The sequence below is a fragment of the Saimiri boliviensis genome, chromosome 3 (genome assembly GCF_048565385.1).
Source record: "Saimiri boliviensis isolate mSaiBol1 chromosome 3, mSaiBol1.pri, whole genome shotgun sequence".
In the NCBI taxonomy this organism is placed as follows: Eukaryota; Metazoa; Chordata; class Mammalia; order Primates; family Cebidae; genus Saimiri; species Saimiri boliviensis.
In genome coordinates this window covers 159,596,477-159,619,260 of record NC_133451.1, presented here as the reverse complement: position 1 = coordinate 159,619,260, position 22,784 = coordinate 159,596,477, and the positions used below count along the sequence as shown (strand labels likewise).

The following is a 22,784-nucleotide window of genomic DNA, read 5'->3' as shown; positions in this document are numbered from 1 at the left end:
AACATAAGGGTGGTGTCAATTTATAAATAATCAGTATCTTCTAATGGATTAATGCTCATTTGCAATGATCACTTCCATACAAATTTAGGTACAGATGTTATTCAGAATTGGATTATCTGTATTTAAAAATGTCATTCTAATGTGCAACTCCCTAAGACTGTTTCTACAAAGAACTATTTTGCCACTCAGCCTAAAAATAAAACCTTTCACCCAAATTACATATCTTAATAGCCACATTTTAATCTACGTTATTTTAAACTAATTTGAAAGAATCCATTTCTAGATGTCAGACAAGAGTTGAAATTGGGACAGCAGTTTGAAGGGGCTAATTTAAAAACCCACTTTCCTGCTTGGAGACACCTCAAGAATTTCTAGGCTCACAAGGTGGGTGAGGCAAGGAAAGAGATTGTAAGACCTGAACAGTGCCATTCTTTGCGAGCCCCCACTGGCGCAGGCCGAGTCGGCTGCGGCAAGGGCTGCGAAGAGTTAACGATGGACCGAGCCCCTCGCGCCGCGGGCTCCCCGCGTGCTCCCTCCGCCCTCCCGTCCCCACCCTCTCGTTTTGGCAAGGGATTAAAGTGCTCCCCCCTGTGGCAGCAGTGACCCAGAAATGAGTTTGATTCACACAGTCCTTCCTCCATAACAAGCCAAACGCCAGACCGAGAGTGCCTCCGTGCGCGAGTGCCGGGTGTGTGCGCGCCGGCGAGAGCAGGGGCCCGCCCGGCTCCCCGCCCGCCAGCCCGCCCGCTGCGGCCCGAACTCATGCAGCTCCGCGCTAGCGAGCGGCGCCTAGCCCAGCGCCTCGGCCGAACCCCACCGCAGCAGGTACGCGCGCGAGCCGCGGGGGACGCGCGGGGTGGGCGCGCCGCGCGTGTGTCCGCGCGTGGGTCCGTGTGCGCGTCCGGGTCCGGGTCCGGCGGCGGCGGCGGCGGCGGTGGCGGCGGCGGCGGCGGCGGCGGCGGCGGCGGCGGCTTCAGGACAAGCCGAGAGGCTCAGCCATATTTGATGGTTTTGTTGCTTTGCTCGGGAGTTCTCGGGAGTAATTTAATGCCGAAGGTCGCTGCCTAGTGGAAATAATATAGTACGTCATTAATATGGCGCCAAAAGATTGGGTTCTCGATATGTAGCGAGGAGGGAGGGACGCAGCCGCCGAGCGCAGCGTTACTATCCCACCAGTAACTTGGGCATTGCCGGGGCGGGGGCCGGAGGAGGAGGAGAGGATGGTTTTTGGATCCTGAGAATTGATCTATGTTGGATCAGTAAGTTTTATTATGATTTTTTGTTTTTCAAATTTGAGGGGGCTGAAGACTTAGAGCTGTTTCTTCTTTTGGATTTGCGAAGAACATGCAGTTTTCAGGTGAATCATCAATTAAACGCATTCAGGAGCAGAAGCCCAGTTTTAAGTTGGCTTCAGTTTACAGGTTTTTTTTTTTTTTTTTTTTTTTTAGAAAGCCAAAGTGCATTAGGCTGCATGAAAGTGGAAAGCATAGTAGCAACTTGGTAGACAGATGGCAATGGCAGAACGCAGGTTCGCGTACATATATGAATCCAGAGTGTGTGAGACCGTGTGTGTGGTGGGACTGTATTTGTCCAAACATAGGTGTGTGTAGGTACATCTGTGTGTGGTAGCTGCAGCCCTGGCTCTTGTCAGCGCGTCACCACATGTCCAAAATATTCATTGCATCGATTCAAGGGCAGTGAGAGGGGGTTGGGGGGTAGAGAGACAGCTTGGCAATTAGATTCTTCCGAATTGAGCTTCCAGTGGTCAGACCTTTTACTTACAGCGCGACTGCTTGTAAAGTGTAAAACCCTTTCATAGATGAAATAGGGTAGGAGTTGGCATTGGTAGAGCAAAGTACCGATTAATCACGAACTTAAAGCGGATTGCAAATCGCAACCTTTGGCACCGTCTGCAAATCGTGGGGGAGGGGTCTCTTGGTCTCCTTGCTTCCTTAAATGAATGTGCAGTTGCAGTGTGTACCCCGGGACTGCAAGTTGCAGAGCCCTTCAGTGCACGTGTCTTGTGCCTGTGAGTGTGTGTTTGCGAGTTGGGGGCTGTTGTTCGGTAGCCAGCAGGCTTTCCGGGTTGCTCGGCATTGGTTTGCAAATGCGGGAGAGGGATGGAATGTGGAATGTTGACCGGGGAACCGAATCCTGTCGGAACGGTCCCATTTGCTGGAGAAATTCGATCCCTTCCACCTCCTTCCCGCTCCCCCCGCCCGCCTTCGGGCAGGAGGCGGGGCTGAGGACGCGGCTGCTGCTCAAAGTGGCGGAGCGCGGCGGCGGGAGGCAGGTGCACGGCACCCGCCAGTGGGGGTGCCTCAACTTCCGCGGGCGTTTAAATAGCAGCCTCTCTCCCCTCCCACCGGTAATAGGTGACCTGGCGGCCGAGGGCGGCGGGGGGAGGGAACCGGGGGAGACTCCGGAGCTAGCCTCCGCGGCACGTGGGCAGGTGCTGAGTGGCCCCGGGGCCAACTTTTGTAGCCCGCCTGTGGCGTTTGAGGAGAGGCGGCCCAGTGTGGAAACGGGGGCGGGCGGCGGCCGAGGCGCTGCTTCTCAGCCGCGGCCGGAGCGTCACCTAACGGTCCCAGCTACGCCGCCCGAGCCGGGGTGGGGGGGTTGCGGGGGCGGGGACGCCCGGCCCGTTGCGCCCACCCCGCACAAAGCCCGTGGCGCGGGGGTGGCGCCGCGCCCCCGCCCCGGGAACGGCCTGAAGCCCTACGCGTCCCCGCGCCGGTTCCGGCGGGCGGCCGCAGGCGTTTGTTTGTTGGTTCCGCGCCGCCTTCCTCGCCGGATGGCTTCCTGTGACAGAGGTGATACACAGTTTCCAGAACTGTCTGGGGGCGGGAGCGAGAGCGGGAGCCGAGCCCGCTCGGAGCTCCTCGCCGCCGCCGCCGCTCCCATCTTAAAACCGTTTCTCGCCGGCGCGCCCGCCCCAGCCCGAAGGTGCCGCCCCGAAGGGACTCGGGGAGGGGGACGTCGCGGCCGTTTCCAGCGGCGCAAGTGGCTTCTGGACGCGAGGGAGCGTTTGATTTGCAACTGGGGCCGAGCGGATTGGTGCAGCTGGCGGCGGCGGGGCGGGAGGAGCGGCGGCGGCGGGGGGTGGCCACTTTCAAATGGAGAGGGCGGCGGCGGCGGCGGCGGGGACGCCGCTGCGGAGGGAGTGGGGCTTGGTTGCGCCACGAGAAGGTGTCATCACTGCACCGGGGCTAATTCCGGCGGAGGTGCCGGGAGTTACTTTCCCATCCTCCCGCGCTGTTGTTTCTGTCGCCTCGGGAGGAGGAGGAGGAGGAATGGTAGAGAGGGAGGGGGCGGCGCCGCGCGGAGCCGCGGCCCTGCGCATTCCTCGGCGGGCGGCGGGAGCCGTGCGGAGCGTTCGCCGCTGCGGGGCGGCGGCCCGGGTCCCCCTACCCTGAGGCGCCCCCCCTTGCTGGGGTCCTCAGCCTTTTCACCCCTCCGCCTCACCACACTCTGCCACCCTCCCACCAGGGCTCCTCATCGAGTCCTCAACACCGGCTCTGGGCGTCCCAGCTCTCCCCCCACCGCGGGCCCTCCCCGCCCCGGCTCCCCTGGCCCTGGGTTGCCCACCCCAAGCGTGCGGGGGCGGCCGCAGTGCCGGCGCCGGTGAATGCAGCGAGCAAACAAAAAAGCGGGCGATTTAAACGTGCCTTCGAAACCCGTTAGGAAGGCGTCGTCATCCGGAGACCGTTTAAAAGGAGCTTTAGCTTGCCTTCTAGTAACGAGACGGCTGGCGCCCTGCCTTCCCTCGGCAGGGGCGAGGGGCTGTCGCCCTCTATTTACCCCGGCCAAGAGGGAATTTAAATTTTCTTTTGTAAAATGACAGCTGCAGTGAATGACCTGAGACAGGTACTTTTTTTTAGGAAAGTAGGAGAGGGTCTGAGGTTTCCATTAATGGGAGTGCTTAGGGGGTTCTTTCCCAAAGGTTTTTATTAGGTGAACTATTTTTCCACCAGCCGTGAAGGCTAGCTCTCTTCCTACTTGTAGCTCAAGGCTAATACCTTTCAAAGCTAATGAACTAGTTTTAAGATACAGAAATTATTTCCCTGAAAGCTGATTTAGGTAGTGACTCACCAGTGGTTAGAGATTTTATAGTAACTTGCATTTTGATCAAATCACAACTGATCAAGATTTAATCACTTCTAGGTGGAGAAAGGAAGCATTCAAAGTACCCATACTTATACTGACTAAACACTTTTGATGTAATAATTTGTCGTAGGTGAGCAACATATATTAGTGGAAATAAATGGGATGTTCTGTGAGTAACACTCTTAGCAAGTACATGCAACCCAGAATTTTTATGGTCCTTTTATCCCAAAGGTCTTAGTCCTATTTACTTACACTTTTAAATCAGATGTTCTGATTGGTATTTTGCTGTCTTTCTCAAAGTTTGCATACTTTTATAAGTGTCTTTTATTTGGCATTATTTTAATGTGTAGCATCAATACAATTTCAAGCCGTTTGTGTTAGGTTTCCTCATATTTCTTTTCATTCCTATCTAGCAGAGATAATGGGAGTGTCTGAAAGTGAGGTAGAACTTGGAACTTGATTCCATCTTTAAGATTACAGACTGCTTTCTAGTAAAAGTTGGGTGGTTGCACACGTATTTTAGCTTTAACAAAGGTAGATATGTGTTCATTTAAAAGGAGAAAAGCCCACCTTCTTAGTTTTTCCCTTTTCACTTCTCGCTTGACTGGTTTTCTGCCTGTAAACCAGTGCTTTGCTTATATTAGCAAGGTTGAAAGAGTAGGTATACAGGGAAAGCAATGAAAAATAAGTTTGAGTGAAACCAGAGGGAGAAAACTTGCTGGAGTGTAAGGAATTGTCTTGTTGCTTAGCCTAGGGGTTTGGGGAAGGAAGAACTAAACAAACTTGGAGGACTAGGTGAGAGTGAAAGCAGATTTCCATTGCGTCTCACCTATAGTAGGCACGTGGTCGATACTGATTTTTGACCTCAAGAAACTGTTAGTGACTTAAAAATTTATACAAGTAGTGTTACACGTACGTTTTTGAAAATTAGAAAATACAAGGAAACAAATAGAAAAATAACACATTGCTACCATCCGTAGATGACCAGTGTATTACTTTTCAGATAATTTCCTATGCATGTACATGTTTGTTTTAATAAATACGTGATACATATATATATACCATCTATAAGGACCTTTTTTCTGTCAGCTGGCTCGGTTTTTAATATCATCTATTACTGGGCATGTTCAGATTTCCCCGTTTAGCCCCAGCATGTAATAGAGCAGCTTTGTCTTAAGCACTGTCTAATATAGGACCGTTTATTGCGTTTGGTTGTTTCCCTTAAGTAGATTTTAATTTTAAATAACTTTTTGACAGAATATCTGACACCGAGGAGGCAGCCCTTGTAAATAAAGTTGTCTGGATTTTTAAAAAGCAGGGAATCAAAATAGTATTTAGAATAGTATTTAATTGTAATTTGGAAATTTTAGATTTGGAGATCATCTGTTAGAGAAATACTTTAAGGAAACTTGCTTGCCTGATGTTACTTTTCCACAGACTTGTTGGAAAAAGATTTATCAGATGTTTGTGTTTACAGTTGGAACTGTAAACATCAAGATATCAAACACGGATTACATCTTGTCTCTTTAGGGTTTGGCCAGAATGAAGAGGAGGCATAGGAACAGAACCTGTCACAGTTCTGCTTCCGTCTTTACTTTGTTTGTGAAGCTCTTCCCTGTTGTTTAGTATTATGGGGCACCTTTTAAGCATTACAGCTAATGGTCTGTCAGAATTTGCATTATTCAACTGGTTATCCCATGAGGTTTATACAACAGCTATCTCGTGGAGGGAAATGTGACATATTAGGGAACACACCTTGCTTTTTATTTGGGTTGGCATTAACAAGTTTAACTTGATTGTTAAAACAGTGAAAGTTACATCACGTTTTAACTTTTTTCCTCCCTTGTACAAGCCTTTAACTTAGCGAATTGGCACCATATTCAACAGTACCTTTTTTTTTTTCTTTTAAATGAAGGGTGGGTTTGCTTGGAGTTTTTAGTTTCTTAGAAGGTATCAGCAGTCTTAATTAGGAAAGTATTTTAATTCTTGACAGGTAAGTTTCCTAAAAAGTCCTAGTGTTAAATCTATTTTTTCCATTTTTTTTTTTTTTTTGAGACGGAGTTTCACTCTTGTTACCCAGGCTGGAGTGCAATGGCACGATCTTGGCTCACCGCAACCTCCGCCTCCTGGGTTCAAGCAGTTCTCCTGCCTCAGCCTCCTGAGTAGCTGGGATTACAGGCACGTGCCACCATGCCCAGCTAATTTTTTGTATCTTTAGTAGAGACGGGGTTTCACCATGTTGACCAGGATGGTCTCGATCTCTTGACCTCGTGATCCACCCACCTCAGCCTCCCAAAGTGCTGGGATTACAGGCTTGAGCCACCGCGCCTGGCCTATTTTTCCCTTTTTTTTTTTTTTGAGATGGAATTTCGCTCTTGTTACCCAGGCTGGAGTGCAATAGCGCGATCTCGGCTCACCGCAACCTCCGCCTCCTGGGTTCAGGCAATTCTCCTGCCTCAGCCTCCTGAGTAGCTGGGATTACAGGCACGAGCCACCATGCCCAGCTAATTTTTTGTATTTTTAGTAGAGACGGGGTTTCACCATGTTGACCAGGTTGGTCTCGATCTCTCGACCTCGTGATCCACCCACCTCGGCCTTCCAAAGTCCTGGGATTACAGGCTTGAGCCACCGCGCCCGGCCTATTTTTTCCATTTTTAAAGTCCTTGCAGCACTTTACATGATCATGTATTTAAAATCTGAACAATTACTATGTTTATTCTTTTAATCTTTGTGGAATGTAATCTTAGAAAGTTGAGATTTAATTGAGTCTAGTCCTTTGCCTAGCATATATATATATTTTTTTTGAGACGGAGTTTCACTCTTGTTACCCAGGCTGGAGTGCAATGGCGCGATCTCGGCTCACCGCAACCTCCGCCTCCTGGGTTCAAGCAATTCTCCTGTCTCAGCCTCCTGAGTAGCTGGGATTACAGGCATGCACCACAATGCCCAGCTACTTTTTTGTGTTTTTAGTAGAGACGGGGTTTCACCATGTTGACCAGGATGGTCTCGATCTCTCGACCTCGTGATCCACCCGCCTCGGCCTCCCAAAGTGCTGGGATTACAGGCTTGAGCCACCGCGCCTGGCTGCCTAGCATATTTTTTATGTGAAAACTTTAGTTTGTGATCATGAGGATGTATGCATTATTTTGATTTTTTTCTTTTGCAATTCGTAGCCCTGATGAAGCAAGTTACCCTGCTCTTCAAATATATGCAAAAAATTACCTTGGAGGGCCTTTTTTTTTTTTGAGACAGAGTCTCACTGTTGCCCAGGCTGGAGTTCAGTGGCGTGATCTCAGCTCACTGCAACCTCTGCCTCCTGGGTTCAAACAATTCTCCTGCCTCAACCTCCTGAGTAGCTGGGATTACAGGCACGTGCCACCACACCTGGCTAAATTTTGTATTTTTAGTACAGACGGGGGTTCCACCATTTTGGTCAGGCTGGTCTCAAACTCCCGACCTCCTTGGCCTCCCAAAGTGCTGGAATTACAGGCCTGAGCCACTGCTCCCTGCCCTTGATGGCCTCGTTAATTACACATGGAAGTGACAATTTGTAAGTTTAAAGTTGAGTGTCATGGAATAGAATGGAAGAAATTGATGCTAAACTCTGGCTATGATAAACTCTGGCTATGATGGGATCTTTTCTAGCTGTGGATCCTAATGATTTTTAAGGATCCTTTTCTTACTTCAAAGCACAAATGTAAAGATTACCAGACTTGGAATGGAAAGTCTTTGTCACTAGGAAAGGGGCCATGTAGTTTACTTTTAATCTCTTAGACCTATAGTATATGGTGTAAACGCAACAAATATTCAGTGACCAAGTTTTGGTTACTCTAAAACAAATTCATTATTTACTTTTTGCCTTTGGTTCTTCAGATAGAGGCAAGATATAATGTGATTAAGAGTAGTTGAAGAAAGTTAATTTTTGAAACGTTAGGTTCTTTTGGGCTTATTTGTTGAGGGATGTAAACTACAGTTTTCTCTTTCTCTTTTTTCTTTTTTGAGACAAGTTCTTGCTATGTCACCCAGAGTGGAGTGCAGTGGTGAGATCTCGGCTCACTGCAGCCTCCGCCTCCTAGGTTCAAGTGATTCTCATGAGTCAGCCTGTGGAATAGCTGGGATCACAGGCCAGGTGCCAGGCTGGAGTGCAGTGGTGTCATCTCGGCTCACTGCAACCTCCGCCTCCCAGGTTCAAGCAATTCTTCTGCCTCAGCCTCCCGAGTAGCTGGGACTACAGGCGTGTGCCACCACACCCAGCTAATTTTTATATTTTTTAGTAGAGATGGGGTTTTACCGTGTTGGCCAGGATGGTCTTGATCTGTTGACCTCGTGATCCACCCACCTCGGCCTCCCAAAGTGCTGGGATTACAGGCATGAGCCACCGTGACCCGTCTTTTCTTTTTTTCCTTTTCTTTTTTTCTTGAGACAATCTTGCTCTGTCTCCCAGGCTGGAGTGCAGTGGTGCGACCTCAGCTCACTGCAACCTCTGTCTCCTGGGTTCAAGTGATTCTCCTGCCTCAGCTTCCCGAGTAGCTGGGACTACAGGTGTGTGTCACCACGCCCTGATAATTTTTAGTAGAGATGGGGTTTCATCGTGTTAGCCAGGATGGTGTCGATGTCCTGACCTCGTGATCCACCAGTTTGCAGAGTTCTGGGATTAACAGGCGTGAGCCACTGTGCCTGGCTAGTTTTCTGTTACTTCAAAAGCACTCACAATTGGCATCTGTCTATCTGTCTGTCTATGTTTTTTGTTAGAAAGATGAAGTTTCACTATGTTGCTCAGGTTGCCCAGGCTAGTCTTGAACTTAGGAGTTCCAGCAGTACTCCCGCCTTGGCCTCTGGAGTAGCTGAGATTACAGGTGTGTACCAGCATGGCTGGTGGCAGTAATATTTTAAACTATTGAACATTTAGTGTCTCCTGTGCAGATTTTATTAATTTGAGAATTCATGACTTCTTCCATGAGAGTTTATAAGCAGTTATTTTAAGTGAAGATTTCAGTGGTGTGAATCCACACTGAGAAATAAAATGATCATTTTTTTTTCCCACTTCTTACACCAGGGTAAGGAATAAGAAATAGCAATATTATTAGCAAGTTGCTTGAAGTTGAACTTCATAGCTTGCTTTAATTTCGCACAAAGTACACTAAATACAATTTAATCTTTTTTTTTTTTTTTGGACAGAGTCTTAACTCTGTCGCTCTGGCTGGAGTGCTGGAGAAAAAGTCACTTGTTTTACTGTGACCTTTTTTAAGTTGATGAGAGTCCCCTCAGCGCCCTCCCTGACCTTTTCTTCCTTTGATTATTGCCTGTTCTAGTTAGGGACTTACTTATTAATTTTTTTTTTTTTTTTTTTTTTAGGACAGTCTTGCTCTGTCACCCAGGATGGAGTACAGTAGCACAGTCTCCCTTCGCTGCAACCTCTGTCTCCTGGGTTCAAGCAATTCTCCTGTCTCAGCCTCCCAAGTAGCTGGGATTACAGGGGCTTGCCACCACAACCGGCTAATTCTTGTATTTTTAGTAGAGATGGGGTTTCGCCATGTTGGCCAGGCTGGTCTCAAACTCTTGACCTCAGGTGATTCGCCTGCCTTGGCCTCCCAAAGTGCTGGGATTACAAGCGTGAGCCGCCTCACTCGGCCATAGTTAGGGACTTCATAAGGAGTGATAGTGTCTGATCCTTAGTTTTGTAAGGTTTCCGGTACTTGCCCAGGACCTAGTAGTTGATTCACATTTAACTAAACACACATAGTGGTGGTTTATAAAGATATTACTAGTCTGTTGAGGTGTAGGAGAGATCAGTTGACTTTTTCTGTAAAGAGCCAGGTAGTCAATATTTTAGGTTTTGTGGATCATATGGTCTGTCACAACTGCTCAAGTCTACAGTTGTGGCAGAGCAACCATGGACAGAATGAATGAGTGTGACCGTGTTCCAATAAATAATTATGGATATAGAAATGTAAAATTTTTATAAGCTTAATAAGTCACGAAATGTTCTTTGACCCTCAACCATTTAAATATGTGAAAATCACTCTTAGCTGAAAAGCCATACAGAAACAGGCTGTTGACCCCAGATTGGTTGATTGATTTGAGACAGAGTCTCACCCTGTTGTCAAGGATGGAGTGTAGTGGTGTAAACTCCTGGTTCACATGATCCTCCCGCCCTAGCCTCCCCAGTGGCTGGGACTGCAGGCGCCCCCCACCAGGCCTGGTTCACTTTTTGTATTTTTTGTAGGGATGAGGTTTTGCTGTGTTTCCCTGTCTGATCTCAAACTCCTGAGCTCAAAGGTTCTGCCCACTTTGGCCATCACTTTTTGGCCTCCCCAGATTTATAGTAAGATGCAGCAGTCACTTGATTGTTTCTGCTGGTGGCTCAGCTCCCTTCTAGGAACCTGAAAATACAAGTTGAAACTAGAAATTTGTTTGGAGATAGTTGGCTGCGCTGAGGGCTGTGGAGTCGCTGCCCAATCCCACCCTTTCCTAGGCTGGAGTGCAGTTTTTTTTTTTTTTTTTTTTTGTGGGAATAGGGTTTTTTTGTTGCTCAGGCTGGAGTGCAGTGGCACGATCATGGCTCAACAACCTCCTGGTCTCAAGCAGTTCTCCTGCCTTAGTTTCCAGAGTAGCTGGGACTCTGATCCTAGATCCCTTTTGAGGATAAAATGTGTAAGAACAATTTCCTTGATCGTCTCTCACACCCTCCAAAGGGGGTCAAGCCAAGAAACCCTTTTATGAGGGGATATGGCTTCTTATAATACATATCCCCTTTTGTAAGATTGGGTTCCTCTACAGGGGGAGATAATGCCAAGTAGGGTGTATGTGTCACACCAGTCAGAAGTTAATGCCTGCCCCTTGTACTCCTCTCATAGTGTTTTAAGGAACTGCTGACCCATTCTTCCAGTTTTATCTTTTGTGTGCTCCACTAGGCAAAATGAATGGCATTTGCAACCATCTTGCAATGAATCTGTGTTTCAGTTTTCCAAGTTAACATGTTGTTTATTGATGACATTTTCAGTTTTTGCTCCCTGATAATATATCATGGACTTAATCATTCACATGACCTCTTTTTAAATCCCAGTGGACATCCAGGAGGGAGAAGCCCATGGTCCAGGAATCTCATGGTGGGGGGAGGTAGCTGGCACAGGAGGAGGGTGCCTGCCTGGGGAACTGGACTTCGGTTCTGCTACTGTCTTTGCACTGGATCTGCATACGTTGTCTTTGTGCAAGTTGATAAACATCCAGAATTCAGTGTACTCCTCTTTAAAAGTAGGAAGAGTGGATTAAATTATTTTAAATTGTTTCTTAAATCCTCTCTACCTCTACAGTTAATTACGATTTTATGGGTTTCTTTTGGGAAGATTTCTTATAGACACAGTCTGTATTGTGAGTCTTGCAGACACAGTCTATATTGTGAGATTCAGACTGCAGCCTCAGAGAATGCTTTCTGGACCTTGCTGCTAGGTTTGAGACCATTTTAGGTTTCCATGATCATAATAACAAGACTTGTACAATTGTGATGAAATGTTTGTTTTCATATGTAACTGGAATGATTGTGTAAATGCTGTTTTTGTCAAGTGTGTCATCTAGGTCTTCAAATAATACAACATTGGGAGTCTCTCCTCACTCTTTTTAAAATATTACGTTAAAAATTTTTGGTGACTTAACATTGTTAGTGGTAACTGATAGTTTCTGACAACCGGGTATAATCAAGGAACAAAGTTCCTGAAAAACAGCTGCATTTCAATCTGCACAGCGTAATTGTCATTAGCTGGTTGAGTCTGGTTTCTGCAGAAGCTGCTTTGTATATCCTGTATAAGAACATCTGGTTTGAGCATTTAAAAATCTTTTAAAATTACCCTGTAGACATTTAGCATTTATTGACTTATTCCACCAAGGGTGGAATAATGGGTTGTAGAATCCTTTCCCATGCTTACTCTTACCTTTGTTCATCCAGAAGCATTTGGTATTTCTAAAGTGTCTAATGAACTTTTAGAGTTTGACGTGAAGATTTGGTTGTATATGTATGTATTATAGAAATTAGTACCTGGTTCAGAGACCCCCAAGGCAGAATAGAACACAAACTTCTGATTTCAGTGAAATGCTTTAGAAAATAAACATTTCATTTTTGTATATGCTGAAGAGATTAATCTGACTCTAGTTTTCCCTGGTAAATTGTCAGAAAACTGTGAGACTAGGAATAGGACATAAAGGGCAAATGGGCTTTATTTCTCTGGGTGGTAGCCCTGTCTTAAGAAGGATTCTGATGATATTCCTGGGCTTGTGGAAAAGAATGACTTAATTTATCAACCATGCCTGCCATAAGTGTAAGGAATGACATATTTGCTAGCTACCTCTTGAACATAGCCTTTATATTTTTTCCAAAATATTACTGTTAAATTGGATAAAGAGTTGAAATGCGTTCTTTAAAGATAGTTTAAACCCTGATTTTCCTGTGTGGGTTAGTTTTTTCTATTGTTGTATATATTTTAAGGGACCTCTGCATATTGGCTATTTTTACCTGTTTCAAAAACTTAAGGTTTTGAAGTATGTGATAACCTAATCAAGCAAATAGGGGATAATAGCATTTTATGACATTATTTTTATTTTTATTTTTTTGAGGTGGAGTTTCGCTCTTGTTGCCCAGGCTGGAGTGCAATGGCACAATTTTGGTTCACTGCAACCTCTGCCTCTTAGGTTCAAGCGATTCTCCTGCCTCAGCCTCCTGAGTAGCTGGGATTACAGACATGCACCACCATGCCTAGCTAATTTTTTGTATTTTTAATAGAGACGGGGTTTCTGCATGTTGATCAGGCTGTTCTCAAACTCCTGACCTCAGGTGATCCACCCACCTTGGCCTCCAGAAGTAATGGGATTACAGACATGAGCCTCGCCTGGCTTTATGGCATTATTAACCTTTTCTCTTTTTTTCTTCTATACCTTTGCATCAGATTTTTTTCTTTCTTTTTCTTTTTTTTTTTTTGAGACAGAGTTTTGCTCTTGTTACCCAGGCTGGAGTGCAATGGCGCGATCTCGGCTCACCGCAACCTTCGCCTCCTGGATTCAAGCAATTCTCCTGCCTCAGCCTCCCGAGTAGTTGGGACTACAGGCTTGTGCCACCATGCCCAGCTAATTTTTTTGTATTTTTAGTGGAGACGGGGTTTCACCATGTTAACCAGTACGGACTTGATCTGTTGACCTCGTGATCCACCCACTTCGGCCTCCCAGAGTGCTGGGATTATATAGGTAGGTGTGAGCCACCGCGCCCGGCCCGATATATATATATATATTTTTGAGATGGAGTCTCACTCGGTAGCCCAGTCTGGAGTGCAATGGCCTGATATTAGCTTGCTACAATCTCCGCCTCCTGGGTTCAAGTGATTCTCCTGCCTCAGCCTCCCAAGTAGCTGGGACTATAGGCGCACGCTACTATGTCCAGCTAATTTTTGTATTTTTAGCAGAGACGGGGTTTCACCATATTGGTCAATCCTTACCTTGTGATCCATCCTCCTCAGTCTCCCAAAGTGCTGAAATTACAGGTGTGAGCCACTGTGCCTAGTCCACATAAAGCAAGACAAGTCTTTGTTACTGCATCTCAGGAAAGAGGTGGCATGTACATAGTTTATTGATGGCTGGTGCTTTTCGGGGCAAGAAGTTGTGCTCCAGTGTCTTTTACATACTGAGGAGCAGGGAAGATAGGTGTCTTTTAAATCTTTACTATTATATGTGTAGTATACAATCATGGTAAAAAGTTAAAATCATGTCATATAGAGAAGTAAAAATTCTCAACTCAGTCTGTCTTGGAACTCTTTGATCACATTTCTCAGAGATAACCATTATGAACCTTCGTGTTCTTCAAGAAATTTTCCATGAATATACAGGCAATTGCTGTACGTATTTTCTCTCCTCTTATATATAAATGGCCTTATATTTTGGGTTTTTTCTCTGCAGTTTGCCTGTTTTTCTCTCCTAATATGTCTTGGGCATCTTTCCATATCTGAGCATTTAGATCTAGCAGAAAAGAATTCTGAGTAGATGGAAATAAGGATAAAAGCTCAAGATTGGAGACCATGGTGACTGACTGCCTTTTTTGTTTGGTTGTGAATTAATTTACTCCCATGTCAAGGGAAGCTAAAAAAATACATTCCAAGTACAAATGATTGGAATGTTTTGTCGTAGCTGCTCTTATTCAGTTGCTGACTCTTAATTGAGTTAGCAATTACAGAGACCTGGAAGGGGTTTAATAGATTGCCTTAGAGCTCATAAGCGGTGATTGGATTATTTATAAATTGGCAAATGAGAGCTGCTTGTGATTCATTCAGAACCACTGAAATGTATAAATTCCTTAAAGTCTTGAAAAATGCTTTCTTGGTTTTTAGATCTGAGGTCAAAGATAACTTATAAAGAATTTACAGTGAACTTGTATGTTATAGTACATGGGCTTTATGAGTAATACTCCTAAGAGTAAATATTATAGTTATTATCTAGTCAGTTATCATATTTTTTTTCTTTTGGAGTAGGTGGCTATTTATTGCTAATATAAAGTTGTCAGCTGAATATTTTTAAGTTGTACCTTTTTCCAGAGGTTCTGTATTAGCTTGGGCCAACATTTTCCTTAAATAAGGTTTGATGTATGACATCATAAAGAACACATTATTTTTTTGCTTGAGATATTTAGGCAAGATTAAAACATTAACCCTTAAGATTTAAGCTGTTTGTCAGTTAAATCTATTACCTTTTTTTTTTTTTGACTCCATATAACCCTTTAGTTAAATTGAGAATATGGGTTTGAGTTATAGTCATAGTAGTATTTTTAGATTCTTTGAGCATATGAATTAGATAATGTTGTCAATTTGAAAACTTCATATCTCGGCGATTAACGTTTACTTTAAAAACTGAGGTAAGAGACCAGCTGGGTTTCCTTTATATACATCTAGGGGCAAGTAGACAGATTTTATTGTGAAATATAGATCATTATATTTGAGTACTTAGAACTGTATATTCCACAGAAGGCAAAAGTGACCTATTAAGAATGTAATATGTCTTTTTGGGGGAGTATTCTGTGATCAGGAATTTTGGAATCAAATTAACAGATACATAGTGTTTAAAAAATAATTTGAACTTTGTGAACTTAAACAGAAAGAAGTAGCTCATAAAATAGTTTTATGTAAGACAACCTGGTTTCTGAAAATACATTATTTTTTTTTGAGACGGAGTTTCGCCCTTGTTACCCAGGCTGGAGTGCAATGGCGCGATCTCGGCTCACCGCAACCTCCGCCTCCTGGGCTCAGGCAATTCTCCTGCCTCAGCCTCCTGAGCAGCTGGGATTACAGGCTCGTGCCACCATGCCCAGCTAATTTTTTGCACTTTTAGTAGAGACGAGGTTTCACCGTGTTGACCAGGATGGTCTCGATCTCTCGACCTTGTGATCCACCCGCCTCGACCTCCCAAAGTGCTGGGATTACAGGCTTGAGCCACCGCGCCCGGCTGAAAATACATTCTTTAGTACCTTTAGTTTTAGCTATTTGACAAAATGAAAGGACATCAATAAATTTAAAAATGAATGCAAAAGTTATTCCAGTTAAAGGTCAATTAGATATTAAAGTAAAAGCCTCTCAAATTCAGTAAAGTGGATTGAACATAAGGTTAACAGTACAGGAACTAAGGCATTCGTCCAATAGGTTATTTTAATACATGATATTGCAGTGGATGATACATAAAAGTATGTAGAGGTCTTTAATTGAGTACCTTCTAGAACTTCTTGAGTGAAATAAATAACAATGGAAACAGTAGATAAAATTGATATTTTGAGAGAGAAACCAGCCTTTCTGCATATGAGCAGTAAGACAGTTAAAATCACTAGGGTGTAATCCTTATTATAGCTATAGAGTTTATAGACTGATAAATGTCCCCTGTTCTACCACTGAGAGTAATTCTAGTAACTGGACAGTTTGTTTTTCTCATATCAGTCTCTGTTTCCCAGGAATAACATTGAATAAACATCCTCAAAGTCTTAATCATCATCATCTTCCTTTTTTTTTTTTTCTGAGAGTTTTGTGGACAGAGTCTTGCTATATTGCCCAGGCATGTGGCGTGATCTCAGCTCACTGTGACCTCTGCCTCCCAAGTTCATGCGATTCTCCTGCCTCAGCCTCTCAAGTAGCTGGGACAACAGGCATGTACCACCAAACCTGGCTAACTTTTTTGTATTTTTAGTAGAGACAGGGTTTCACCATGTTGGCTAGGCTGGTCTCAAATGCCTGGCCTCAAGTTATCTGCCTCCCTTGGCCTCCCTAAGTGTTTGGATTATAGGCGTGAGCCACTGTGCGGGGGAGGGGAGGGCCTCTTATTCTTTTGTAGAAGTCCTTCTCTCCTTGTCCACGAGGTTCTCATTCTTTCTTAGAATCATCACAACCACACCCAGGTCACTGAACTTGTTCAGTCACATTCCTGGGCCACCTTAGGGATGAGTTCCTTCAGCTAGTGGCTGCTCTTAATCTATTGCATGCAGATTTTTCCCAGTTTCAGTCAGAGGAGTGTAAATTTCAAGGTTTTCAGGTTTCTTGCTATCTTACGTGCATGTCAGCAGTAATCTGGTGACTTTTATTGCACTTACCACACTGAAGCCACTTGTCTAGTTATTTGCTGTTTCCTCCAAGTAGACTGTGTGCTCCTGCAGACCAGACATTCCATATCTTGTTCACTGTCTCTCTGACATCTATCTAACTTGATAAAATTTTCCTCAAATTAATATGTTAGCTAATGTACCGCATTATAACCCACATGACAGAAGGGATCCAAGGAGGGAGTGATCTGCATGTAATCTGAATAGGGGTTTGGGCCAGTGGGTAAATCATGTGTTTGCATTTCTTGAGGAGATGGTTCTCCTGCAGCTGCCACAGATGCTCAGTTGTCTGGTGCATCTTTTCCTGCAGTGAGTGGAGTAGAGACACCAGAGGATTGTTAAGTAGCTGGTCCAGCCATGGTCTTTGGCCAGTGGCCTTTCCAGTCAGTGTTATGTTTTTAATCTAACTTCCTAGGTAGTCTTTTGGCAAACTCCCAAAATGCCCAGTAACTAGCACTTTTGTCTCTGTAACTATTATGTTTCTCATGGTAAATGGACACTCCAGGCTCCTATAAGTTGAATAACTTTCTATCAGTTTTGAGGAAATTTAGACAGAATGTTAGGTTGAGACTGTCTTTGATTGAGAGGGCATCTATTGTAGCCATCCTGAGAAGCCTTGTTTCTGACCAGTCGGAGTTGGGTTCACTCTGTGTCCCCCACTGCAAGACTTCATGTATTCCCTATACCTACCATCATGGTCCCCCTTCTCTGTTGTATCTTTTTTTTTTTTGAGACAGACTGCCACACCCAGACTGGAGTGTAGTGGTACCATCTCTGCTCACTGCAACCTCTGCCTCCTGGGTTCAAGTGATTCTCCTGCCTCAGCCTCCTGAGTAGCTGGGACTACAGATGCATACCACGACACCTGGCTAATTGAATTTCTTTCTTTCTTTTTTCTTTTTTTTTTTTTTTTTTAAAGTAGAGACAGGGTTTTGGCATGTTGGCTAGGCTGGTCTTGAACTCCTGACCTCAGATAATACGCCTGCCTCGGCCTCCCAGAGTTCTGGGATAATAGGTGTGAGCCACTGCACCTGGCCCTCTGTTATGTGTTTATTTTGTATTTGACTTGAGAGAATCTGTGTTCTTTAGAAAAGATTACATGAAGCATTTAAGTCATGATGCAAGGCAGTAGTTGATTGAATGCTGACAAAGACTTCTTTGACCAAAACTTTGGTCATGCTCCTCTGTTCCTTCAAGTGAATGGGCACTACCTTGGGCTTCCCTCTATTTTTGTTGAATCCATTTGAAGCAAAAATCCTGTTAAATTCAGTTTAGGGAAAATTCTTCACCTGGGTATCTGACCACTCTCTCTTATCTTATCCTGTCTTCTATAATAATACTATCAAATTAATTTCACCATAAACCCCTTATCCTTGATATTTCTGTTTAGTAATCTTTTATCCACTGGCCCCACCCTGTTTCTTGGTTTTAAATCTCCACCTCTGTTGGAATCTGAGTTGGGTTCAGTCTCCATCCCCCACTGCAAGATCCCATCGCAGTGTTCCCTGTACCTACCACCATGGCTCTCCTTGAGTGAAATCTGCTTCACCATCTCTAGCAAGTGTTGTAATGTTTTTCAATGGTACTATTAAGGTAACAGCACACTGGAAAGCAAGGTGAAAAGTTCTAAAAGAGGAAGAAAGTTGAACTGAGCAGTACAGAGTATGTGTTTGGAGTTGGAGTGTTGGACGATGTTCATTGGCTTTGAACTGAGCCCCAGAAAAGAGGTGGGATTAGGATAGCTAGGGAGGAAGAAGCAACAGAAGCAGCATTAGCAGAGAATGAGAACTGAAAGAAAGCCTAGAGTTCAGGGAAGGGGCCTGGACCAACCAATGCAAGCTCTGGGCTTTGAGGCTTGCTAGAGCAGATGCCTGAGTAAAGCTGCGAGAAGTCAGGAAACTTCATTTTGGCTGGACAGTTTGGATTTAGACCTATTTGTAGTATGGAATGGAGGGAGAGTTCTGCATATGGTAGTTTGATGAGTTTGCCTCATGGGGTGTAATTAATTTGTTGTAGTAATAATTGGAAGTGGTAAGATATCATAGTGTAGAGAGAGGTGTTTAAAGCTTTCTAGGTACAAGCGGTTGAAGGACAAACCATGGGGCATACAGGAACTTCAAAGAGTCATAATATTATGAATCAGTAAACCTTGGCAATTGGCTATAAGGTAAGAGTGGATGTATACTAAGAAAAAAATGGGCAGAAAGTAAGATTTTGAGTATGAAGATGCTACCCAGAATAATACATATATTGTAAGTATGGTGCTCTGTGTTATACATATGTTGGTAAGTATGGTGCTCTGCCCCAAATGTGCTCCTTTTTCAGGAGTTCAAGACCAGCCTGATCCTTTTTCTGGCTACCTGCCTTTTGTTCTTCAGGACTCAGCTCAGTCTTCTCAGCTTCCTCTGACTCTTACCTACCTCCTGTGTTTCTGTAGAACTCTGCATTTACCACTGCGAGGCACAAACAGTACTGAATTTCTCTTGCTTGTCTGTCTCCTCAACTAGCCCAGAAGCTCCATGAGGTCAGGGATAGTAATTTTCTTCCAGCACCTCCTAGTATGTGAGACATTCAGATGTTTGTTGGCTGCATTATGTGCCATTATATCTTACTGCTTTCTCTGGGGTGTTCTGAGTAGCCATTTTAATTGATTATTACTTATCCTACTACCATCTAGATAGTAATTAGCCATTGCCCTAAGAGTCAGGAAAGGTGATGATGCAGATGCTGGCTTTTAGTGGGGGTGGGGCAGATGTTTGCAGTATACAACCACTGTGTTGTATAGCTTAAAGATAGTAACTTGTATTTTGATTTTCTGATACAGTAAGTAATCCTGGGTGAGATAAATCAGCTTGATGTCAAGATGTAAGTACATTAGAGCCACAGAGGAGGAAATTCTGCAGAGCACTAACCCCCATTACTGTGCCAAGTTCCCTGGAGAAGCAAATACGGCATTCTCAACCCTCATTACTCAAAATCTTCAGGGTGGATGAAAATGGATTTCATTAGAAGGAAAATACTATTTTTACTCTTCTTTTACTTGAATAATTTTGCTTAAGAGAGTATTTATGTGTGTTTAGGTGCATCATTCTATTTTGGCCAATGCTTGTGTTTATTTAGTGACTGTTGAAGTGCTTTCTCAGGGAGTTTTGTTTGAAAGCTGGGAAGTAAGCATTTTGATTCAAAAAGATTCTTAACTTCTTTGGGCTACTCTATTTAGGTAAATTTAAGTTTTCTGAATCAATGAAGATGTTTTCTTATTTCTAGCTAGGAAGTGTTTTATGAGCTTTCTCAACTCCTCATTTCTCATAGCTTTCCCACCCCCTTACAAGGTCACACATTTCATTATTCTTACTGTGTTGCATCACACTGTTACTTTTAAGGAATTCCTCTTCATATAGTGCATTTTTATTTTTATTTTTATTTTTTTAAGACAGTCTCACTCTCACACCCAGGCTGGAGCATGACCACAGCTCACTGCAGCCTCGACCTTCCAGGCTTAAGTGATCCTCCTGGCTCAGCCTCCTGAGTAGCTGGGACTACAGGTATGTGCCACCACACTCAGCTAATTTTTTTTCTTTCTTTTTTTTTTTTTTTTTTTAATAGAGATGGGGTCTCACCATGTTGCCCAGGCTGGTCTTGAACTCCTGACATCAGGTGATCCACCTGTCTTGGCCTCCCAAAGTGCTAGGATTACAGGCGTGAGCCACCACACTCAGCCACACCCAGCTAATTTTAAAATTTTTTTTGTAGAGATGGGGTCTCCTTATGTTGCTTAGTCTGGTCTCAATTCTTAGGTTCAAGCAGTCCTCCTGCCCTGGCTCTCCAAAGTGCTGGGATTACAGGTGTGAGACGCCACTATCTGCCTAGTACCAATTTTTTTTTATTAATGCTGTTTTGTAATGTAGGCTTTGGGGAGCTGAAGATGTTAGGAATGAGTAGTCTTCTGCCTTTCCCTTTTCCGTCTTTCTGGATCCTGAGGGGAGCTAGAGGAACCTTCTCTAGAAGGCTGGAGAGCTTAGCTGTCTGCAGTTGGTGTTTTTGGCACACACAGGGCAGAGAAGACAGTCTAATAGGGAGTGGGTCACAGGTGTTTCTTGGTCATGGAATCTGAGGGCTGGAGTGGGCTTGCCCCAGGCCTAGTTGTAGATTGCCTGGTCATGGGTGGTGAGTAGGGCTCTTGGAAAAGGGTTGGGAGTGGCTTTTAGGACTTGACTATGCCTACAGCATGGAACCCCAGCTTCCAAAGTATGTCCAACATAGCTCATGACCCATGCTGATCAGGACTCATGTCCTGGCTTTCTCTTGGTACATTGTTTTAATGGCTTTTAAAGAATCAATTGATAAAAACCCACAGACTTCAGCTGGGTGAGTTTCTCAGGAAGAAAATATAAAATATGGCTGGGTATGGTGACTCACTCCTGTAATCCCAGCACTTTGGGAGGCCAAGACGGGGTGATCACGAGGTCAGGAATTCAAGACCAGCCTGACCAACATGGTGGAACCCCGTCTGTACCAAAAATACAAAAATTAGCTAGATGTGGTGGTGCATGCCTGTAATCCCAGGTACTCAGAAGGGTGAGACAGGAGAATTACTCGAACCTGGGAGATGAAGATTGCGGTGAGCTAAGATTGCACCACTGCACTCCAGCCTGGGCAACAGAGTGAGACTTCGTCTGAAAAAACAAAAACCATATATATATATATATATATATATATATATATATATATATATGTAAAATATTGCTGTTATAGATTAGGGACCTGAATGGATGAATCGTGTAAATTGATTTTATTAGTATAGAAAAAACTTGATCTACTTTTTTAGGTTCAGTTTATGTGAGTCTGAATTAAAATGACAAAAGATACTACAGGAGAAAATGCAAACTGATTTACTGATGCTGATATTTTTATGTGCGAGTCGGGGTAAGGGGAGAGAGACTTTGCCGAAAAGAAGTGAAAAACCCAAAAAGATGTCAGGTTAATTAGTAATTTTAATTTGGAAAAGGATTTTGTATTTGTTCAGAGAGCTGTCCTGTGTGAATGTAATGGTGAGATCATCTGTGTAAATTCATTGACTGGCCATTCTGTCTAAGAAGACCTTTCTCTTGCTTGAGGGTAGTGCTAGAGTTCTGTTATCACCAGCTGCCTGGGGAGGAGTTGGCCAGGTACGCTGGGTCTTTGTACAAACTGACTTCTTATTTTGGCTAGATTTGGTTGTATTTGTCCTGAAGGGAGTTGAGGTGAAGTGGAGTGGAAATAGTATTGGATTTGGAATTAGAATCTCCATTCCCAGAACATGACCTTGAGGAAGTTGCTGCTTAACCTTTCTTGGCTTTAGTTTCTTAATGTGAAGGGGAGGGATCTGGATCAGAATTGTATAATATCTATTGTCCCTTCCTGTTCCAGTTGTAAAATGCTGAGGGCTTGGAGGTGGCTAGAGGAGACATTTGCATTCCCATTACTCCATTTGTTTTGTTTCTTTTGGCTTTTAGGGTTGTTTTAGCAAAATTTGCCTGAGAAGCATAATTATGCCCAGTGCAGTGTAAATATTCACACATCCAGGCACAACTCCACCCCACTCCACACATGTACGCATAAAATATGAATCTGTCTGTAGTGAGGAAGCACAGTACAGTGTCCATTGCTGTGGATTTTTTTCTGCAGTGCTTGCTGCCAGTCAGCTAAAGACCCCTAGAGTAGTTATAGTAATAATGACACAGGAATATAGAAAGAGACCTGGCACCTTTGGGAGACCTACTGATACGTGACTTCTCTACCCCTCCCCCTCCTTTTTAAACCTGGTCTGTTAATGATTGCACCTAATTATGTATCTTTAGTCTTTTTACTGTTTACAATTCAAATGCTACTTAAAGCCTTTTGTTTGCTGTAAATCCTGGGCTGCCATCTGAAGCACAACTTGATGATTCTGTATTATCATCTTGGGTTAAGTGCTGTCTCATTGCTTTGCAGGCTGCCTGCTGTTTCCCGGGGAGATCATGAAACGAGGTCGCCTTCCCAGCAGCAGTGAGGATTCTGACGACAATGGCAGTAAGTCCCGCTTTGT

The 22,784-nt window shown here is 44.2% G+C and overlaps 1 protein-coding gene across 8 annotated transcripts in view; it reads left to right on the top strand.

Moving 5' to 3' along the window:
- Nucleotides 1–629: 629 nt before the first annotated feature.
- The window catches only part of JADE1 (jade family PHD finger 1), a 67,278-nt gene continuing 45,123 nt past the window's right edge, over nucleotides 630–22,784 (top strand). The window contains exons 1-2 of one of the 8 annotated variants that reach the window (XM_039479116.2): nucleotides 630–825; nucleotides 22,691–22,768. In XM_039479116.2, the coding sequence (XP_039335050.1) occupies nucleotides 22,717–22,768 (52 nt within the window). In that variant the 5' untranslated portion in view covers nucleotides 630–825; nucleotides 22,691–22,716. Of the gene's footprint in view, nucleotides 826–917; nucleotides 1,260–1,284; nucleotides 2,376–2,718; nucleotides 2,814–3,419; nucleotides 20,263–22,690; nucleotides 22,769–22,784 lie in introns of those variants that run through there. The other 7 variants (XM_074396907.1, XM_010338350.3, XM_003927705.3 and 4 more) reach the window with 7 other exon arrangements.